At 41.3% G+C, this 20,442-nt stretch overlaps 5 protein-coding genes and 1 pseudogene across 7 annotated transcripts; 3 read left to right on the plus strand and 3 right to left on the minus strand.

Moving 5' to 3' along the window:
- Nucleotides 1-804: 804 nt before the first annotated feature.
- LOC104792032 (putative glycosyltransferase STELLO2) lies at nucleotides 805-3,845 on the minus strand. The gene is made up of 3 exons (XM_087454302.1): nucleotides 1,796-3,845; nucleotides 1,588-1,714; nucleotides 805-1,505 (listed from the first exon to the last, which is right to left on the minus strand). Exons 1-3 carry the CDS (start codon nucleotides 3,490-3,492, stop codon nucleotides 1,026-1,028), a joined length of 2,304 nt encoding a protein of 767 aa, XP_087310428.1. The 5' UTR covers nucleotides 3,493-3,845; the 3' UTR covers nucleotides 805-1,025.
- Nucleotides 3,846-3,995: 150 nt separating this feature from the next.
- On the minus strand, nucleotides 3,996-6,729 carry LOC104792034 (pentatricopeptide repeat-containing protein At3g57430, chloroplastic pseudogene; annotated as a pseudogene). The gene has a single exon (XR_015559719.1). The product of XR_015559719.1 is annotated as a pentatricopeptide repeat-containing protein At3g57430, chloroplastic pseudogene (transcript).
- A 178-nt stretch (nucleotides 6,730-6,907) lies between these two features.
- LOC104792035 (uncharacterized) lies at nucleotides 6,908-8,904 on the plus strand. Of its 2 annotated transcripts, XM_010518058.3 has the most exons (5): nucleotides 6,908-7,186; nucleotides 7,300-7,498; nucleotides 7,880-8,244; nucleotides 8,338-8,404; nucleotides 8,505-8,904. In XM_010518058.3, the coding sequence occupies exons 1-5, from the start codon at nucleotides 7,098-7,100 to the stop codon at nucleotides 8,511-8,513; spliced, it is 729 nt and encodes a 242-aa protein (XP_010516360.2). In that variant the 5' UTR covers nucleotides 6,908-7,097; the 3' UTR covers nucleotides 8,514-8,904. The 2 variants fall into 2 exon arrangements, with proteins under 2 accessions (XP_010516360.2, XP_010516361.2); XM_010518059.3 differs by lacking the exon at nucleotides 8,505-8,904 and having other exon boundaries at nucleotides 6,994-7,186; nucleotides 8,338-8,410.
- A 1,236-nt stretch (nucleotides 8,905-10,140) lies between these two features.
- LOC109133495 (uncharacterized) lies at nucleotides 10,141-10,802 on the plus strand. The gene has a single exon (XM_019246865.2). The coding sequence runs from the start codon at nucleotides 10,291-10,293 to the stop codon at nucleotides 10,576-10,578; it is 288 nt and encodes a 95-aa protein (XP_019102410.2). The 5' UTR covers nucleotides 10,141-10,290; the 3' UTR covers nucleotides 10,579-10,802.
- A 3,887-nt stretch (nucleotides 10,803-14,689) lies between these two features.
- On the plus strand, nucleotides 14,690-17,113 carry LOC104699180 (meiosis-specific protein ASY2-like). Its single transcript, XM_087456218.1, has 4 exons — nucleotides 14,690-15,506; nucleotides 15,587-16,320; nucleotides 16,394-16,795; nucleotides 16,841-17,113. Exons 1-4 carry the CDS (start codon nucleotides 14,690-14,692, stop codon nucleotides 17,111-17,113), a joined length of 2,226 nt encoding a protein of 741 aa, XP_087312344.1.
- Nucleotides 17,114-19,838: 2,725 nt separating this feature from the next.
- Nucleotides 19,839-20,189, minus strand: LOC147942877 (uncharacterized). Its single transcript, XM_087456219.1, has one exon. It carries the CDS (start codon nucleotides 20,187-20,189, stop codon nucleotides 19,839-19,841), a length of 351 nt encoding a protein of 116 aa, XP_087312345.1.
- Nucleotides 20,190-20,442: the final 253 nt, after the last annotated feature.

The following is a 20,442-nucleotide window of genomic DNA, read 5'->3' on the forward strand; positions in this document are numbered from 1 at the left end:
TTTTGGCTTTTAATAAAAAAGAAGAAGAAAATTAAAAAGAAGTAGAGTATTACGTGCGTGCAGAGATGATGGTGGTCTGGTCACCAGATCTCCGCCGGTGCCGACCAGTTAACCTCAACCAAATATTATATACTTTTGCCAACCTCCCTAAGGTTGCATCATTCTTTACGATAATACCAATTACCAGTTTTTTTTTTTTTTTTTTTTTTTCTGAAAATATATACCGTTAAATAATTATATATATATGCGTGTTCAGAAAAGAATGAAAAGAAAAAGGTATACATCAAGAAGCAAAAAAGCCAACTCATTATGAAGGCAATACAATGACAACTCAAAAGAAAAATTAGAAATTGGTCGTTTTCATTGCTCATGCTTCATGCAGTCAAGACTTCAGATATATCTATATATACTTTGAAACTTTGAATAATCTAATGTTTTATGTAAAATGTTAACGATTGCCCTATTAAATTTAATATTTTATTTGTTGCCGGGTCGAAGCAAATGACAATGATGTGAAACTTATAAAAATGGTACTCAAAATACTAATTTTTTCGTCATAGAAATAAATTTATATCAGGATAAGGTCACTCGACTCGCTCCAAGAGGATATTATTTTCTTTTGCCAACCTAAAACGGGAAAAGTCTAACAAAGTATTGAATGTATCATCGCGTACACTTCAATCACTTGGACAGAGGGATTTGACCTACCAACTGCCCTACAGCATAGACTATAGAGTAGTATACTGGAACATTTATAGGATGAAAACTGTTTTCACGCATTGCGCATAACATAAGCCGGTCTTGTTCAAGTGAACGAGTGATCTTTCATCTTCACAAAATTTTAAATGATGAAGTTACAAACATCAAGAAAGGAAAAATTATATGATTACATCCGCAAAATTACATCAAGAGAACCCAAAAAAAAAAAAATGAATTGATCAAGCGATTTTTGTATACCACAAATGGTAAAATCTGTTTCTAAACATTTTTTCATTGCTGCATCTACTATTCGTATTTTGAAATCATTATACCAATTCCATCAAAAGCGGATCGCCTACAGCCATCTCCCGAACCAGTTCGATGAAATCTTGTTCGCTTGAGATACTCCAAGGATGAACCGCAGGTGCTTCTGCAGAATACAAACTCAAAGAAGTGTTTAACGAAGCTGGTTCTGACTTATATACCATTGAACCTAGAACCGGGTCAAAATTCTGAGGCGAATCCATCGATAGGAAGAACATTGGCACAGCCACTTTATAATGCAAATCCATATCGCCCACGAGATTAACAAGATCTGTAAAGTCTGACACAAGCCGTTTTGGGACATAGAACACTTCCGAGCTGCACATGGTTAAGATTGTGTCATCGTTCTTCTTTGTGGCTTCCTTGTAATTGACTTGGAAATGAACCGGCATTGTACCAACAATTTTCTTTACTAATTCCACCTGAACCGAATACCAGTCAGCATTCCCAGATGGTTTCACTGTCGTCCACGACTCCTTTACCTATAAAAGGACCAAAACTCCTCAAATGGAAACCACACCAAACATTATGTTTATGCAGAACAACTAGCAACTTGATGAGTACCTTGTCTGTAGTCCAAAGCTTAGTTTTGTCCGCTTGAAGCAAATTCCAGTAATTAAGAACTGTGTCATCTTCAACAAACAAAAACCCATCTGCGCTGCTGTACCTATCAAATATCTTTGGTAGCCGCCTGAAATGTATATAACGTAACTACAATTAGAAAGCTTACATTAGGAAAGAATAGGTGAAACCGAGATTACAGGCAAGTTACTTGTAAATGTGATCGAGTTTAGCTTCTTGGACGTAAAGGTCAGAGTTTTTCCGAGAGGACAAAATGACCACAGTTTTGAATATCCGCCCGTAAAGTAACCTCCACTCAAGAGCAGTGCGTTCCACAGGTCCGTTACAAAACATTACAAGCACTACATTCCCAAAATTCTTCCTCCACCTGATTAAATTCCCAATTTCAGAGCTCACTGTGCCTATCTCCTCGACTCCGAGGTGAACCGAAGGCAATTTCCTAGGAACAAACTCTTTCCTATCCCCATGACCGATGGTTGCTCGTGGGCGGTCCAACTCAAGTGACATTAACCGAGGCTGTTGGTATCCGACCATAAGCAAATCCTGTAGCCAAGCAGCAGTGAACTTAACGTCGAGTTCAGTCCAAAACCCTTGTTCAGCCATAACAAAGCTCAAATCAAGAATCGTCTCGAAGAACCTATGCTTATCTGATCTCCAAGCAAGCAAGCATTTGATCAAACGACCTACATTAACATGGAGATCTTTCTCATCAGAGAAAGGGTAAGCTTCAACACGATCATACCGGTGAACAGTTGGTGGATAAACAGCAACATAACCACCAAGCTCCCATAAAAGCCTCTGTCCCCAATAACCTCTAATCACATCCGAAGCCATGGAACTAACCGAAACAGGAAGCATTAAACCCCAAAACGCTGATGAATGGTACAACGTGTTAAACGAATTCACAGGCACCATCATACCTTGAGGCAAGGCCACTTTAGGAGAGTGCTCATCGAATCTGATATCAAAAGGTTCAAAAGTAGTCTTCCTAGTGAAGTAATACACAGAGTCAACATCAGGTAAACCGTTTGAAATCCCTTGCTGTATAAACTGTTTACCACCAAACACCTCAGTGTAATACTCCTCGTGATTGATCTCACCTACGTTCTCCAACGGCAAACCTCTAGGCCAAACCGATCTTTGCCCGAAATGGATATAAGGATTCACCACAGTTCGATTCGGGTTCTCGTGACTATACTGCAAGATTGGTTCTTGCCTAGCGTATTCTCCAACCAACTCAACATCAAAATGTTTGCCAAGATCTCCATCAATCACTTCACCACGATCATCCGCATCGTAGATCTTCTTCGCACCGTGCTGAATCGCGAACAAGTAACCGACACTTTTGCGTACGAACGAATCATAAGGGAGATGATCCAAAATCCGGTAATTAAGCTCAGATTGAGCATCTAGAGATAGAAAAATCGCACCTTTGAGATCCCAATCTTTAGGAGTTAGAGAGTTACCGATGGCTAGAACTTGCCATCCTTTAATCTTAACCAAACCTTTGAGCTCCTCCGTTGGGTACTTGGTCACCGACACGACGACCCATTTCTCCGTACGGAAGCTAGCGTAAGGTGAGGCTTTGTCGGAGACGATTTGGATCGAGTTCCAGTTGATTTGAGGACGGGTGAGGGATTGAATCGATTGAGTTGATTGGGATTGGAAACAGAGGAGAGAAGCAGTGTCGGTGGTTTTGTAAAGGAAGAAGAAAGCAGCAACGGTGACGATGAAGATGAAGAAGATTACGACTCTGTAGACATTCTCTGAAACCCACGACGAGAAGAAATCTAGGTTTTTGGGTTCAGCGAATCTATGGCTAGGAGGAAGCTCTCTGATCCGAGATTTTGGTGGCTTAGGAGGAGCCACACGATCTTGAACCAACATCAGATTCTCAAGCAACTAAAAAATAAACCTCCAAAACCCAGTAAGGCAAGATTACGAATTTCAGATCACACACACAAAACACTAAAGAGTAGTGTAAAAGTTTCCTTTACAGGGCAAACGAACAGAGATACACTCTCTCTGCAAAAATCGGTTTGTTGTCGGGATTTGGAGGTTTGCTTATGCTTCAATCCAATGCAAACTCTGCGAAAGCGAAGTCGTTCGTTCAGCTGTGAGGTCAATTTCTTCCCCCCTTTTTGGGAATTTCTTATTAGTTTCTCCTTTCTTTTGTTTTGTTGTTTACGTTTGATTACTGAACTTATTACATTGCCCCACAGTCCCACACCACTGATAACAACACATTTTGCTATTTTAAGATGTGGAAGAAAAATTATTATTGCGTTTAATAGTTACATTTAATACTAATAATTTTGTTAAGATGAGTGTGTTTGTTGGCTAGTATTTTTCATATAGTACTACTATCTGTTACTAAGAATGAGAATCTATAGGTAAATGATTTCTCAGTGAAAAAGTCTTGTCTTTTTGTTGCTCAACTGTGTATTATACAAGAATCAACACTTAACCAAGATATATACTTCACCAATAGTCTCCACAGGAGCAAGTTCCATTCCTGAAATGATGAAACCTCCTAACATCTCTCAAGATGATTTCTCTGTCAACAACCTTTGAGATAAACTTTGTTGCAAGATGACAGTCATTACAAACCCTGAGGTTTTTAGCCACCCTTATAATTGTACCCGGCGATGTGTTCAGTATCCCAAACGCAATTGCTAGCTTCTCACTGTGTCCACAAAGCAAAACCTCTTTTTCGTCTTCTTCTACATTGTGAAGCACACAAGATGTGTCCGGTACATATCCTTCTTTTCTCATTTTCTCCCACAAGGTCTCGAGATATCCATGGAGCTTTTCACTCTGCGGGTGAGATGAGTCACCGGCTACAAATTTATGTACTTCATCACCATGCTCAATCCAACTACATCCAGGTTCTTTTCTCACGCCTCTCTCTTTCATATTTCTCCTTACCTCTGTTGCTTTATCCCAGAGGCCTGCTGATGAATATATATTGGCTAGTAGCACATAGTGACTAGCTACATTTGGTTCCAATTGAATGAGATTCTGAGCAACAATTTCTCCAATTTCTAGGTTATTATGAATCCGACAAGCACCAAGGAGGCTACTCCAAGCTCCAGCTTTGTCGAAATCAAGAGGCATCATGTTCATGAGCTGATATGCTTCTTTAACTCTGCCAGCCCTTCCAAGCAAATCTACAACGCAAGCATAATGATCTGAGCTGGGTTCAACCCCATAGTCGTTTTTCATTTTGTAGAATATCCTTAATCCTTCATCCACCATGCCTGAGTGGCTACAAGCTGCAAATACTGAGATGAATGTAACCTCGTTTGGTTTAGCTCCCTGAACCATCATCATTCTTAGCAGATCTATGGCGTCTTGCCCGTTTCCGTGCATCCCGTAAGCCATTATAATTACATTCCAAGTAATAACATTTCTAAATGGAATCTGATCAAACACTTTTCTCGACATGTGTAGGCATCCACATTTTGCATACATGTCAACTAAAGCGCTACCTACAGCCACATCAGTTGCCAAATTGTTCTTGATGGCGTAAGCATGGATTTCTCTTCCTTTTGCTAGTGCTGATAGTGCAGCACAACTCGGGAGGATTGTCATCAGAGTGATGGAATTAGGTTTCGGACCAACTCGAATAGCTCCCTCGCTCGCTTTCTTTTCAAGGTTTTGCATTTTGTGTAGCACAAGAAGCGCATCCTCATGGCGTTCTAAGAATACATAACCCGTAATCATTGTGTTCCATGTAACTAAATCTCTATCTTCCATTTCTCTGAATATCCGCTTGGCGATATCGATCTTTCCCAGCCTAGAATACATATCCATCAGTGCATTCTGCACAAACCTGTCTCTATCTAAACATCTTTTTACAACAAATCCATGGATAGCTTCCTTTTTGGAGAAAGCATCAGAACGAACACAAGCAGGAACAACACCTGTCATAGTGGTTGTGTTAGCCTGAAGCCCAGCACTTCCTTCCATTTCAATAAACAGCAACAACGCTTCCTCGTCATGCTCGTTCTGGGCATATCCAGTGATCATAGCATTCCAAAGACCAATCTTTCTATCAAACATTCCATCAAATACTCTACGACCACTCAACACTTGCTTGCAATTGCAATACATATCAACCAAAGCACTACCAACAAAAGAATTCTCATCCAAAGATCCATTTTTCAAAGCAAAGGCATGCAATTCTTTCCCTGTGCGAAGCATCTGCAAGTGTGAACAAACAGGAAGAACACTTGAAATTGTGAAACCATCTGGTTCAACACCTTTGAGCACCATTTCTCGCAAATACTCCAACGCTTCAAGAAACTGCTCGTTCTGACATAACGAGCTCAACAAAGTGTTCCATGTGACCAAGTTACGGCCTTCAAAAGATCCAAGCAAGACTCTGGAAGATGTTAATTGTCCCAGTTTACCATACATAGCTACCAATGTGTTGACAATAAACGAATTTAAATCCCCCTTTCTCAAACTATAGGCGTGAACCTGCTTACCTAATCTCAACCCCTCGGTCATACGCAAATTCGAGCAAGCAGTAGCCACACTCACCAAGGTAAACGAACTAGGCTCCACATCTTCATCCAACATACACCGAAACGCTTCTAACGCCATTTCCCATTTCTCAAAACTACACAAAGAAGAAATCAACGAGTTCCAAGAGACTTGGTTTCTCTCGGAGATTCTATCGAACACCTTATAGACAGCACCAAAATCTCCACACTTTCTATACAAATTCACAAGGGTATTAGCCACAGTCACAGAATCCACTCCGTACCCAAACTTATAAACATGGGCATGAATCTGTTTCCCTAAATCCATGTCCGGAAGATCCGCGACCGCCTTCAACAAAGCAGGGAACGCAAAATTGTCGGGTTTGATACCCAAAACAATCATTTCAATGTAAGTCAAAACAGCTTCACGAAGCAAATTGGCTCGAACTTTCGACCGGAGGGAATCAATCCACCACTCCGGAGAGCGTGATGGAGAGATAATTTTCGAAGGTACGCCATCAACGGCTATTGTTGCAGAGATTGATGTGGCGCGAAGAAGATAAGGAGGTTTGTGGCGGGAAAATAGAAGCGGTTGAGAATGAACGGGAGTGAGAAAGTGAAGGCAAGATGACATGTCATCAAGATATTTCTCAAAAAGGTCGTTATATACTTAGTTAAATATATACAAAAATCAAGCTTCCACCGTTAAATATATACAAAAATCAAGCTTCGTGGAGATTTTTGATTTACAGTGTTCGTAGACGAAGCGAGGAAGACGAAGAATGAGATAGAGGATGTACATGGGCCTTTAATGGGCCTAATATATATGGGCTCTTCAATCATTATTCCACTTTTTTTGCTTTAACGGAAACAGAGTATGAATATGTAGTGAGAGAGAGAGAAAGAGAGATAGAGAGAGAATTCAAAATCAAACAAAATCAGATCATCGCGCCATTAGCAGCAGCTCAGAGAAAGCTTCAGTCGGCAAAAAAAAACTCAGAGATGGCGGAGTATCCTTCTGCGATTGAGAGAGCGGTTGCGTCGTCTCTTCTTGTCCTTTCTTATGGACCTGTGTTCTTCTCACCTACGAGGTTCGCATAAACTCAATCGTTTTCAATTTCTGTGCCTAATTATGAGGTTCGCGGTTTCAGATCTGTGTTATCTTCCTCGTTTGGTTAAGATTATCGTATTGGGTGATTATTAGGTCGGAATCTGAAGAGGAATCGAGCTATGTGAGGAAGTGGTGTGACGAAGGAAGCTCGAACCTGAGCTTGAAGTTAGGATCTAGCGGATCGAGATCTTGTGGCTCGGCTTTGTCCAGCGACGGTTCGTTTGGGAAGATTGAAGATCGTGGATTCAAAATCAATTATACTGGAGATCCGTTTCAACTGGTGAATTTCAAGGTGCGAAACTCTTAATCTTCATCGCGTCTCTGTTTCAGAGTATTCGTTTTGGTTGTTGCTCTCTAGATCTGAATTGGTTACTGAGGAATTTGATTGACTAGAAACTTCTGGATTTTATTGATTGCTTCCGCTAGAGCTAAGATTTTGAAGTTAATGCTTCGTTCTTCACCTGAATGACCATCGCATAGCTCTTAGATGTCCCAATTTTGTTCTTACGATTCAGGATTAGTGCTTATTGTATCAGATACAGATCTTTCTGGGATTTGAAATTACGAATTCCATGTCGTTGTGATGCTCTAATTTTAGTAAGAAACATATATTTCATCAGAGAAGAAAACTTTGAGTATGTGAAATTTGAATTTCTTTGACTGAATTGTGCAGACAGCGAGGAAACGCCGATCTCAGGTTATCTGGGGATCCTTCAATTTCAAGCCGACACAGTTGATGATGAATCCTGCGTGTGATCTTCTCTCGACATCCTCAGTTGATTCCAAAGATGAATCGTGTCTGTCAACTGGTTCAAGTGAGGTTTCCAGCATAGAAAGCAGAATCAAAGTCGGGAATCAGAGAAGCAATGAGAAGCTAAGAGGAGAAAGGAAGAAGATGAAAGATAGTAGCAGCAGGTCGAGTTCCATTCGCCGTAGAGCCAAAGATATCTTGGAGTTTCTTTCCTCAGAGTCTTCTTCTGAAGTTCATATCCGTCAGATTCTCGGCGACAGTCCTGATACCAGCAAAGCTCTCAGAATGTATATACTCTGGTTGTTAAGTAGAAGATAGCTATTGACTTATAATGGTGATCAAATCATCTCAACATTTGTGAACTCGATATCTTGATGCAGGTTATTGAAGATGTCGGAAGTGAAGAGGTTTGGCACAGGAGGAAGACTTGATCCCTTTATTTACAAGGTATGAAACTCAACTTTCACATGCTTCATTATGTTATGATATTCTAGCAATTTCTGCAAAGTACTTGACATTGATCTTTGCCCTCTTTATTTTTCTGTAGATTGCATGAAAACTTAAGACATTAATGCTGGAGGCAGCAGGTAAAACTTATACCCCCTTCCCCACGATTTAGTTATATACAGTCTGGTGTGATCCTATTACGGCTTAGGAAAACAAAAACTATAACCAGAGTATATAATATATATAGCTAGATATATATGGTTTAAAAACGGCCGCTCTATATAAGAGGTGGCTCAGTTAGATATACAGAGAACTAGCTGAAAAAACTACTAATATAGAACCAAGGTTGGTTATAAACTTAGAAATCATCATGTTTGTTTGCTTGTGTAAATCTCGCCCTTGGATTTTCTTTTGAGCTGTTAAAGAATTTGGGTTGATGAATGATGACTTATATAGTTTACTAATATTTTCAGTGATTTTGCAAATATATATTTTAAATCTTACTGAATAGAGAAATATAATTGATAATTAATAATTTCGAATTAATCAAAAGAATGAAAGAAATAATCAAATTTCATTGTATCATCTTCTACGAATTTTCGGTGGATGATATGACATGTGTTATGTTTATCTTACAAAGACTAAATCAGTCTTGATTTATTTAAAAGTTACACATTTGAATCACTAATTAGGGAATAATTTTACTTTAATTGTTGAAATATATATAGTTCAATTCAAGTGCTGTAAAGCGTAGTTCATTCAAAGTTTTTTTTTGATATATCATATTTACAGCACTTTGTATGATATCTCATATTTACAGCACTTTGTATCTTTATATATTAAAAATATAATAGTAATAAGATTTAGATTAAACTGATAAAAGCTAGTTGACCTATATTAATCAAGTGACAATTGTAAATTGTTATGACATTTGTAAGTTCATAATGGAACGTGTCATGTAATGTTAAGTAAGTTTGAAATATTAGATGTAAGAAGAAAAAAAGTATCAAACATTAATTTCTTTCGAAAAAAACATACGTTACAATCAAACATTAAAAGTCCAAAGGTGTTAACAAGTCCAAAAAAGTCGATGAGATATAGTCCATCCATCGAGAAATATTTGCTTAAAGTAAACGCATACTTTTCAAGCGACTTTCGCGGTATTGCCGCAGTCAAAAAAAAATACTCTGCGACCTGTTTGGTATAGTGACGACCCACACTGACGCGTTTTCTCATTAATTTTAATATTTAATTTTTAGAAATTTTTTTAAAAAGGAAACGTGAAATAAATTTATTGCCAAAACAAAAAAAAAAAAAAATGAAAAGGAAACTGACAAGAAACGCTAAACTGATTCCTTCCTTAATTTACAGCTCAGAATAAGTTTGTTCAGTTTCGTCTAATTCCGACCCTATACTTTTATTAATAAAGATTAAATCCAATTTTGTTTTAAAATAAATTGCATTTTATGACCCTCTCCATCTGGCACTGATCATTAGATATAATAAATAGTGATAAACAGTTGAGTTATGGTGGTAAGATTACAACTTACAAGGAGATTAATTCAATTAAAATAGAGATGAGAGGCAAATACGAAATATATTAAAATATAAGGGAGCTAGGGAAAAATTGCAAGAAAAGCAATTAAATAAGTAAAAACCCTCGAAAGAAGAAAGGCGGAGACTCGTTCGCTTTTGTGGGTTTCCTGGCTCCTATAAATTGAACGCGACTTGCACCAGCCTTCCTCCTCCTCATCATCTCCGTCCTCTCTGTCTCTCTCTCTCTCTCTTCACGAAGAAAGAGAAAGAGCACACCACCAGAAAAATAAAATAAAAAATTCAATAAACATAGAAGAAGCAGAAGAAGAAACGATAGATTCTTCAAGGAAATGGGGAAATACACGGAGATGTTGGACCTCGGAGTGAGAATCGCGGCGAGGTTTCATTCACACTGTCCTCAGACGGCTCGTCTCTATTACCATCCTCCATCAGACGGCCATCACCATCACGGAATCACAGATTTGCTCGGAGGTGGTGGGGTTTTTGGTTCGGGTCAAGATTCGACCGGTTTGGTTGGTGGTTTAGGATCCGGAACTAGTGGTGTTGTTGGTTGCGGTGTCAAATCTTCTCAGGGATATGACGACGCCAGGGATCTCTTGTTATTCTCTGTTGTTTGATTTATTTATCATAGCAAAAACAAAAAACAAAAAAAACATTGGTGTGTGGCGAGAGATTTCATGAGCTGGTTGATTTTTTCTGTTTCTTAAACAAATTATTATTATTGAGAAAACGATAATATGTTCTTGAAAGAGGATTTGTGATACTATTTAATCATCGCTGGGGATTAATTGGATTATTTTTGATGAGAAATTAATTTTATACATTTTTTGCGTGTGTTCAATTCAATTGTCTTCTATTTTTGTTCGTTCGGTGTTAGGTTGCCGCATCTTTGGCTTTTAACCTCTTAAATTTATTGTCGAAGACTTTTCTTATTCACCCTTTGAGGGATTATTATTATATTCCTTGTCTACGGCTGCAACTTGAGGAGTTTGAAGCAATTTTTTTTTTTTTTTTGGTTTAGTTGCAATTAAGTATTATGATATAGTGGGATTCCTAAAGTAAGAACATATCAAACTTGTATCAAACATCATCATCATTCGTTGAACCACACCCGAATATTCTGGAGCTAACAAATGATTCCGCCGGTTTTGGACAAAGAGTGTAAACTACATCTTCGCTGTCCCAATGGTTTTAACAAATAAATAAAAATACAGGAGGAACTGATTTGCTAGTAAATTATTGAAGATCCTACAATTTCACAACACAACAACTGAAATCAAAATTTCGGTAGGTAAAGTGAAGTCTTCATTCTTTGTCTTTTGCTCCACAATCAACAGGGCCGTAAACGATACAACTCTGTTTTCTAACAAACCAGGGGATTACAGATTCAAAAGTACACAATTGTCAATTTGGTTATATGAGATTTTCTTTGTGTACATCCTCTCAACGATCCGTAAAGAGGTTGAAACATTCTAATAAAAGACTAAAACCAAGAATGTCTTGGATTTCTATGGATCGAGATAAAAACTTTGTCTTTGTCAGATGACATTTCCTTTATCTTGGCTTTTTCCTCATGTAATGTCCCGTGGAAGTCCTAGAACCGTCCTACTTCATTGCTCAAAGTTGTTTATTGGTAGTTCGATAGAACAATGAATCTGTTTTTACGTAATAAAGAATTTTTCATTGTTTTATCAAGGTTCATCATAATTCACTTCTTTACAACAGGTGAAGATGTTCATATCAGGTATCCAAATTTAACACCGTAACTTTTATATTAATGGTTTCGTGTGTGCTGAAGCCATTAATATCAATTGTTTTACTATTGGGTCATAGTTGTCAAATATTAAATGAATCATATAAACGTTGAAACAGATAAATCCTATCCACCGCAAATCATCACGTATCTTATGGGACATAAATCATCATCTCTTGGATTAAAACTATTATACGAAAGAGATATCATAGTTTCATGGAATTATCAATTATGCATGGAAATGCCACATTGATCCTTATCAAAATGCTTCAAAAGATCCTTAGGATCACGAAACCCTCTGCTACATTTTGGACAAACATCAACCGTAACTTTTTGCCACGATTCTGTTTTCCATTCCTCTAATGCGTTTTCTCTGAATTACCATCGCCGCCACTCGCAAACTGAAACGTCTGGCTAATATCGTTACCGAGTCTGCTAAAAAGACTAGGCCAACTCGAAGATGATGATGATGTGATGATGTAGGAGGAGCTTCTTTTGAGTTTGAACTCAAGAAACCCATGAATGAGAAACTGGATTCAGTCTTCTTGGGTCCAGAACAACTATGATCAGGTCCAAACCGATGTTTCAAGCAATGATCGATGCAGCAATCTCGACATTTTATAGTATTAGAGAAGAGTTCTCTGCATCTAAAAACTTTAAATGATGAAGTGTTTATAGTAAGAACATGTTATACTACTATACATGATCTACAAGATCTACAAGAATAGAACATGTAATCAAACGCATACACTAATCGATTTCTTTTTCGGTGCATCCACCTTTTATGTATTCTTTTTTTTTTTTTTGAATGAATGTTAAATTTATTCAAACCAAAAAAAAACCTTGTTTACATTATATGCATCCTTTCACTGAGAAAATTGGGTAGAACAAAACAGAGCCATTTAAAACAGAGCAGAAAGAGCAGTCATAAACGAGAACCCAACCACATGCACAAGCCATCCTTGTGTAGCATCGATCCATGCTGCTGTAGGGAGAGTAGATTATTCCTAGCAGACCGGTCAAACGTTTTGATGAGGGTCGCCGCAGATAGGGAGAGCTCACCATGCCTTCTCCGGACCCCGGTTACGTTCACTCCAAATGGTATGGACTGTGGCCTGGAACACAAACTTCAGAATGAATCGGCGCGTAGGAGATAGAGATGAATCAGTGAGAACTGTGAGAATGGCACTATATTCCGCCGTATAGGTGGTTTGCAGAAGCCGCCCCCTCCCACACATGATTGGAAGTACTACAAAGGAAAAATAGATGATTACGGGTCTCCATTGGAGCGCTACAGAGAATACAAGAGGAATCCACTCCCATATTCCAGGTAAGCATTCTACTTCCCGTTGCGAGCCGATCCAAAGTTGCTAGCCAGACGATGAAAGAGTATTTCAAGGTGGCATTGGGAAACCAAACACCTTTACATCAGTCCTTGATAGTGCCGAGTTCCCGTATTTGGTTCCATGTATCCTTAGTGGAGAACTTTGTCTTAAACTTACCAGCCTTACATCTCCACAAAGCTACATAATCTCTCACGATGGTGTTTCTGTTACGCAACCGATCCAACTCATCTTCAAGTTGGTTCAGAGCAGCCAAACGATGACGACGTCTTCTATGAGAAGAGACAGCCTCAGCAACAGACCATGTGGATGAGATTCCCATGTCAACTGATGAAGGCAACCTAGCGAGCACCAATTTTCGAACCAAAAGGATGTCTGGCCTCCGTGTACCTCCATTTTGTGGAATTCCCTGACTCCATACACCTTTATGTATTCGTCGAAGAAATCCATCAATTCTTCCTTCTTTAGCTCTCCCAGTGCAGCCACCTAACCACAAAATAAACAATAATGATCAGCTATGTTATTGGTTTGAACTATGTCCTAAATGTTTAAATTGGTAACAGACTAACAGATTCATGCATTGTGGAAGTCAAGAGGTGAAGATGTTCATATGTGACCTCTACATCTCTACGGTTGAAGGTGTTCACATGGTTCCTCTACATCTCTACGGTTGAATTTGAGTGTTCCCTTCTGAGTTTCTCTCCAGTAAAACAAAGATTCCTCCTTCAAGTTTTCTCAAGCTTCATGTCTATCAAAGTTGTTACATTGCCCTGAGTAGCAAGTCATGTCAGTTAGTGGGATGTCTCTTTTTGCACCACAATGTTTATGTAGAAACTGGATTTCCACAATGAATTTGTTTATGGGGGAAGACAAATTCAGTAAAGAAGACTCTCTTAGAAAATTAATCTAGGCTTTGATATTAGAAGAATTAGGGTTTTTATTGCTGAGAACAAGAAGAGAACTCAATAATTGTATTCAATAATCGATGCCTTACAATGGAGAAGTCCTTCCCCCTTTATACATATTCATGAATCGTACAATATATTAACTTTCCTTATCGGACGAACTGAAATAAGGAAAGTTACTCTATCTCTTAGATCGGCCGCCGGGCGAAATGGAAGTCGGTTCTTCATTCTCGAGGCTGGACTTCTTCTATCCGAAGTGGGCTTAAATGACCTAACTGAGCACTTAACCGGATTCCCAGTTAAATAACCAAATTGTCTTTCTCGTTTAGTTCGGTATGTAGGGGGTGCTAAATCCCACACCAACAATTAGTCCCCCCCCAGTTCTAAATATGCGGGAGATGATTTGAATATTTTGAGCTATGGAAAGAGAATATCCGATCTAGACCAAAAAGAACCATTTGATTTTACCCGGGATTTCCGCGCCGTTTCAGTGTGAACCGTCCGGATGACACGTGTCGTTTGCGTCACATCCGCTAGGTCTGAAGTCGAAGAGTCGCGTAGGTCATAATGACTCTTCGTAGGGTCGCCGCCCATTCGACTCTATAAATACGCCTCCTCCCTTCGTCATTTCTCATTTCCTGCCAACAGTGAAAGGTAATCTGCTCCGAACTCTCTTCTTTTTAATTATTTATCTCCATTTTTCTTCTGCACTCTCCGAACTCACATCATGGCAGGCACTTCGGATCCCTCTTTTTCACCGGAAAGCGAAAACGAACAATTAATTCGTCGCACCTCCAGACGCGTCGCACAGATCGGAGAATCCAGTAGATCGGGCTCCGAAATCCAATCTCTTCTAACTCGCTGCTCAGCTGGAGCGCCATCATCACAGACTCTTCCACCAGCTCATCATCAAGACAGGAATAACAAACTGACTCACGATGTATTGGCGCAAGAAGAAGACCGATTCGCGCCTTTAGGAATCTCAATCGAAGATATCGATCCTTTGTTAGATCATAAAGGACGAATTGGAGGCGATAAGAGTTTGAGTTCGATCAAAACCGTGAACGATATGCTGAACTCATGTGGTCTATTTAACAACAACGTCACAATTCTGATCCCTCAAGCCGACCAGCGCCCCTGGAATCCGCCGGAAGGGTACATATGCTTGTACGAGGGTTATTTTACTGAATGTCGCCTCCTATTTCCAATCCCAGCGCTGATATCGCTCTATGCCCAGAGACGCAGGATAGCGATCTGCCAGTTTGTCCCTGGAGCCATTTGTAACTTCATGGCTGCCCTTACCATTGCGGCCGAAGTCGGAGTTAACATTGGAGTTCGGTGTTTTGAGCAACTGTCAAACTTCAAATCATCAAAGAGTCCGAATCGTTGGGAAGTGAATATGAGACCGGCGCACAATTTCCTTGCTGGTCAAAGAGTTTCCAAATTCAAGAAGTGGGCGAACCACTACTTTTATGTCTGTGTCGATCAGTACTCGCTTGTCAATCCGTTGGGTATCCATCGGAGAGTGTGGAATGAAAATCCTGGTAGATTTTATATTTCCAGTACATTCTAATTGACTTCGGCACCTCTGACCAATTTTAACTTTTTCATGTCTTGCTTCCAGATCGTCCATTCTGCGCCACACGTCTAGCTCCGGACTATCACTCTGTCAGGAACGCTCTACTATCCGGGAACGATCGTCGGTGGGAATTTATTACCCGTATCTGCGTTGAAAAAGCGATGGGCGAACCCAGGACAATATTCCCAAGTTTCGCGAGTTCGCTGGGACGAACTGCGGAGCCAGCTGGTTCACATGTCATTGAATCCGACAGTCTCCAGATCGTTCGCCGGGAAACCCAGGCAGCCATCAAAGCCGATATAGACCCTCCTCAGGACCGATCTGACGTTGATCCTGTTCAGGATCAGACCGTCGTCGATCCCACTCGGGCTTCCGAAGAAGACGTCGACACTGTCGATGTTGCTAAAGGCGACACTCCTCCCCTAGCCTTAGGGAATGCCGACCCTCCGATCGATGAAGAAGATGTTCCTCGGCTTGGAGCTGAACCGAAAAGGAAGAAGAGGAAACACAAAAAGAAGGCTCCGCAGCCAGCAGCAAGCCGCAAGCGCTCAGCCAAAGACGCCAGACTGGAATCTGCCGACCGATTCCGTTTGGCAAGAGAAAACGACAAAACGGACCGGTTTGCCTTTGAGTATTTCGGCGATACTCCTTTGGTCACAAGTCGTGATGTTTCAGGCGAATTTTTCCGCACCCTGAAGATCTCTAGCCGAATTCTTCCGTCAGCGGATGAACTAGAGTTCCATCAAGCGTTCCTTGACGTCGCCGAATCCCACTTGATGGTGAGGCTTATCATTCTTTAACTCGTTCAGACTTTAAGCGGGCAATACTGATGCATGTTCTTTGAATTCACAGACTGCCGCCAGGATGAACACGCTGACCCAACTGTACGATAGGCGAGTCAAAAGCGATAAAAAGTCTGGATTCGAGCTTGAAAAGGTGAAGGAATGCGCGGAACAAATCCGAGTTGCCAGCAAAGCTAAAGACGAAAGGATCAAGGAGCTTGAAGCTCTTCTTGCCGAAAAGGACGGTGTCATCACCGAATCCGAACTAAGGATTGGCAAACTGGATTCCCGAGCGCTTATTCTCGAACGGGAAAAATCCGAACTGCAGGGAGCATGCAACGAGTTGAACATCAAACTCGACTTTGAGGTTAAAAGACTTCGGCGGGATTGTTTGGAGAAGGTGGAGCGGACAGCGAAGAAGGCGCAGACCCGATTGAATAAGGTCAAGGCTTATTTAGTCGAACAAGAGAAAGTTCGCCCTTTGGAAGACCTATTAAACCAAGCTACCGGAGTGTAGGAAACTGTACAATATCTGATCGAGAAGGGGGCCGTTATTCCGGAGGAGCAAATCGCTGAAATTGATACGAACAAGGCCAAAGCCGAGGAAACTATCCAAGCGATCGAAGTCCTCGAATTGAATGAAAACGACCTCGCCATGTCCCCTGACCAGCTGGGCTATGGACTTCTTCACCCCAGAACGTTGGCTCCAGACTCCGTCTACCATCCGTATGGCTCCAATGCCGAGAGCTTCCAAGCCGACTTGACCGGTGCTTTGGACGCTAATCTTTAATTTTTGTTTTTCCCTCAAACTTTATTATGTGTGGGTTTGAATACCCTCGTAAAACATTGCCGACTTGTTCGGCCCATTTTTACTTTTGAAACTTTTTCTTTCCTATTTTTTTTTGTGCCGGAACTTTTCCTTTTGCCAAAAAAGAAAACTCAACAAATTCTCGAAATTTGCACTTTTGCCATTTTCCACAGACTATGGAAATTTCACCCCCCAGTGTGCATATAAATCAACCAGCGCGGTCTCCGAACTAAACAATCCTTGAAAAACTTTGAACCTGAGCGATGTCGAACACAATTAGCAGCGTGGAATCCCCTCCTATTAGGAATGATGTCCCGACGTTCTCGACTGCCGAAGCTATTGAGAGGGGGATGGCCTACTACCCGAACATCCGAGCTCCTTGGATGCTGATGTTCCGCGTAAAACCGGAAGAGAGACGTGACCTGGAAGAATTTCTTCATCAGAACAAGCGCAACGCGAATTGCTGCTCAAACTTGAGATGCTCGAATCCCACCCAAAAGATTGGATTGAGAATGGATTCGAGAGGATAGCGGTCCTGCCGTCATGCCTGGTCGTGTATTGCAAAAAGTGCCGAAAGGAAACAGATCGGAAGCCGACACACATGGATCCTGTCCTGATTGGTGACTTTATTCCAGAAAACGTCAAGCCGTTTTATATTAACAGGCGTGCTAGTGGGGCTGAGTTTGTCAGGTAACTATCGCAAGACAACTTGCAATTTCCGCTTCCAAACTAACCCGTTGTTGACTTTGCTTATGCAGATCGCAGGTACACATCAAGAACTGAACCAGGATCTCCAGTACTTTCATATGAAAAAGGTAGGATCGACCGCCAGCTGAAGACTTTAGAATCTGAAGTTGCCATACTTTAGGCAAAAAGGAAACGGACCATTGACTTGCTGGATGAGTCCGAACAAAAAGCCAGGGCATTGGAAACTCGCCCCAAGGACTGGGAGAAAACCGGGCTACAGCTATTGTGGCCGATGCCAAAACGACTCAAGATGAGTGTTCGTGAGATCGCGGCGAATGATGCACCAGTTCGGAAGTAACATGTGTTATTTGAAATAAAGATTATTTGAGTATGTAATAAGATTCTGCCGCATTATAGCAGGCGAAAAATATACCCGAAGCGAGACGTCTCCCAGCTTATATCCGGCAATTTTTATTAAACGATGGTAGAAAACATCAATCAAACATCAATCCTTTGCTTTAGTTCGGATGCCGGACTGCGAAATTATTCTCTGGGTTTGGCTAACCATTCCGTCCGAACTAAAGTTTGGGTGCGAAATAACTACTCTGGGTCCGGCTTATCCCAAAATTGAAAGATCGGGTGCGGAATAAATACTCTTGGTCCGGCTTATCCCTACATATGAAAGTCAGGGGCGAAATAACAACTCTGGGTTCGGCTTAATCCTGAGTAATAATGCGTATTTACGCGAGTTGATCACCTGGCCAGGGTGTCAACGGAGAATGAGTTCGGTGTATACCAGTTCGGTATTTTTTTTTTATTTTTTTTTTATTTTTTTTTAGAGAAAATAAAAGGGACGCGCTTCATTAAATGTTTTTCGCGATCTTTGAGAATAATTTTCGGGATGCGGCAAAAATTATTTTCGCGATCTCTGATTGGTGGATTCCGCGGCAGTTACTTCCCACGACCCTATATAAATAGGGTTGAGGGTTGGGAAAAATACATTCCAACTTTCACAATTTCCTGAAAAAGAAGGATGGTAACTACTCGATCCGCATGGCTAAGACGGGCCCGAGAAAGAGTGGCTGCTTCGGCGAGCAATTGCGGGTGTACTGAAGCGCCGGGTGATCCTTCCGCACTAGATCAGGCGGAAACGTTTCTGGTTCGTGCGCCTGTCCCTTACATCGACATGACTGGCGTGGAGGAGAGTCTTATATGCCAGGAACTCTGACGGTACCGAGCTCGCCGCTATAGGTTGGGGACCGTTCGGGTTCTGAACGAGATGATCGCCGAAGGTTTATTCTTGGCGAAATGGCGAATGACCCGGTTGCTTGCCGTGCGTGCGATGTGCCACGAACAGGTTGCGCTCATGGATGTACCTGCCTTACTCGCGGCCGACTGCCAACCTCTGGAGGATACCGCGCATCCGTTGATTACGGACATCTGGGCCTACCGGTCTTCCCTGGAAAGGTTGAGGCGATAAGCCAATTTTTTGGAATCGGCTGACCCAATGTTTCGCGAAAGGCGTATGGTCGAAGGCCCATGCACCTTCTTGGAAGATTTGATGTCTCATGGCTTCGAAGTCCTGGCGGATAGACTTGAGGCCTTAAGGCAGGCACGCAGGTTTTGGCGAGCCGAACTAATGAAGATAGAGGTGGAGGAACCTTTGGAGGACGATTTGTCTGGTCCAATTTCCAAAACATGTAATGGTGACTGATCGAGAATTTGCTTTACTCGTATTTTCTGATTTGTTCCGTTTGTACTTGGAAATAACGATTGTAGACGAAGTGTGATGGAAATTAATCCAAACTTCTGTCAGCGTAATTTGGCGTACTGCCGATCGAAGTGTATTCGAAATAAAAACTTTATTAATATCTTAGCTGCATTCACTTAATCTCGAAAAAACAAGGAATTGCCTACGTACCCCGAAATGGGGATCAAGCCAACCGTAGTTCGTATCACAAAAGAAAGACGAATGGAGTTCGGATTCTCGAAAATTCCTAGTTCGGATCGTGAAGACGACTTAGCAGTAATAACGCTTCAAGTGGGCTGCGTTCCACGAATTTTTGATCCGTTCTCCGGCCATTGTTACAAGCTCGTAGACGCCCGGGCGAACTGCCTTGGATACGAGGTATGGACCCTCCCACCGAGCGCCGAGTTTACCGGCGTTGACTTCTTTGGTGTTTTCGAAAACTTCCCGTAGAACCAGATCGCCTTCGTTGAAACGTCGCTGACGAACAGTCTTGTTATAATACCGAGCAGCTGCATCTTGGTAGTGCTGTACTCGGACTAACGCTTGATCGCGCAGTTCTTCGGCAGGATCGTTATGGTCAATCAGCATCCTGTTGTTAAGTTCGGGATTTCTGACCATCATGGTACGTCAGAGTGTCGGGACTCCTGCTTCGGCAGGGGCGAGTGCTTCGAGGCCGTACGCAAGGGAAAAAGGGGATTGTCCCGTACTCTGCTGTGGGGTTGTTCGATAGGACCACAATACGCCATCAAGGTGATCCGCTGTAACACCCGCGTCCCGCGATCCGAAAGGAGGGGCAGTTTGTTTTAAGGAAATCGATAGCTATATGAGCTTAAGTAGCTAAGCTACTAGCTCAAATAGCTGGAATACGAGCTGA

The sequence above is a fragment of the Camelina sativa genome, chromosome 6 (assembly GCF_030686135.1).
Source record: "Camelina sativa cultivar CO46 ecotype springtype chromosome 6, ASM3068613v1".
Classification (NCBI taxonomy): domain Eukaryota; kingdom Viridiplantae; phylum Streptophyta; class Magnoliopsida; order Brassicales; family Brassicaceae; genus Camelina; species Camelina sativa.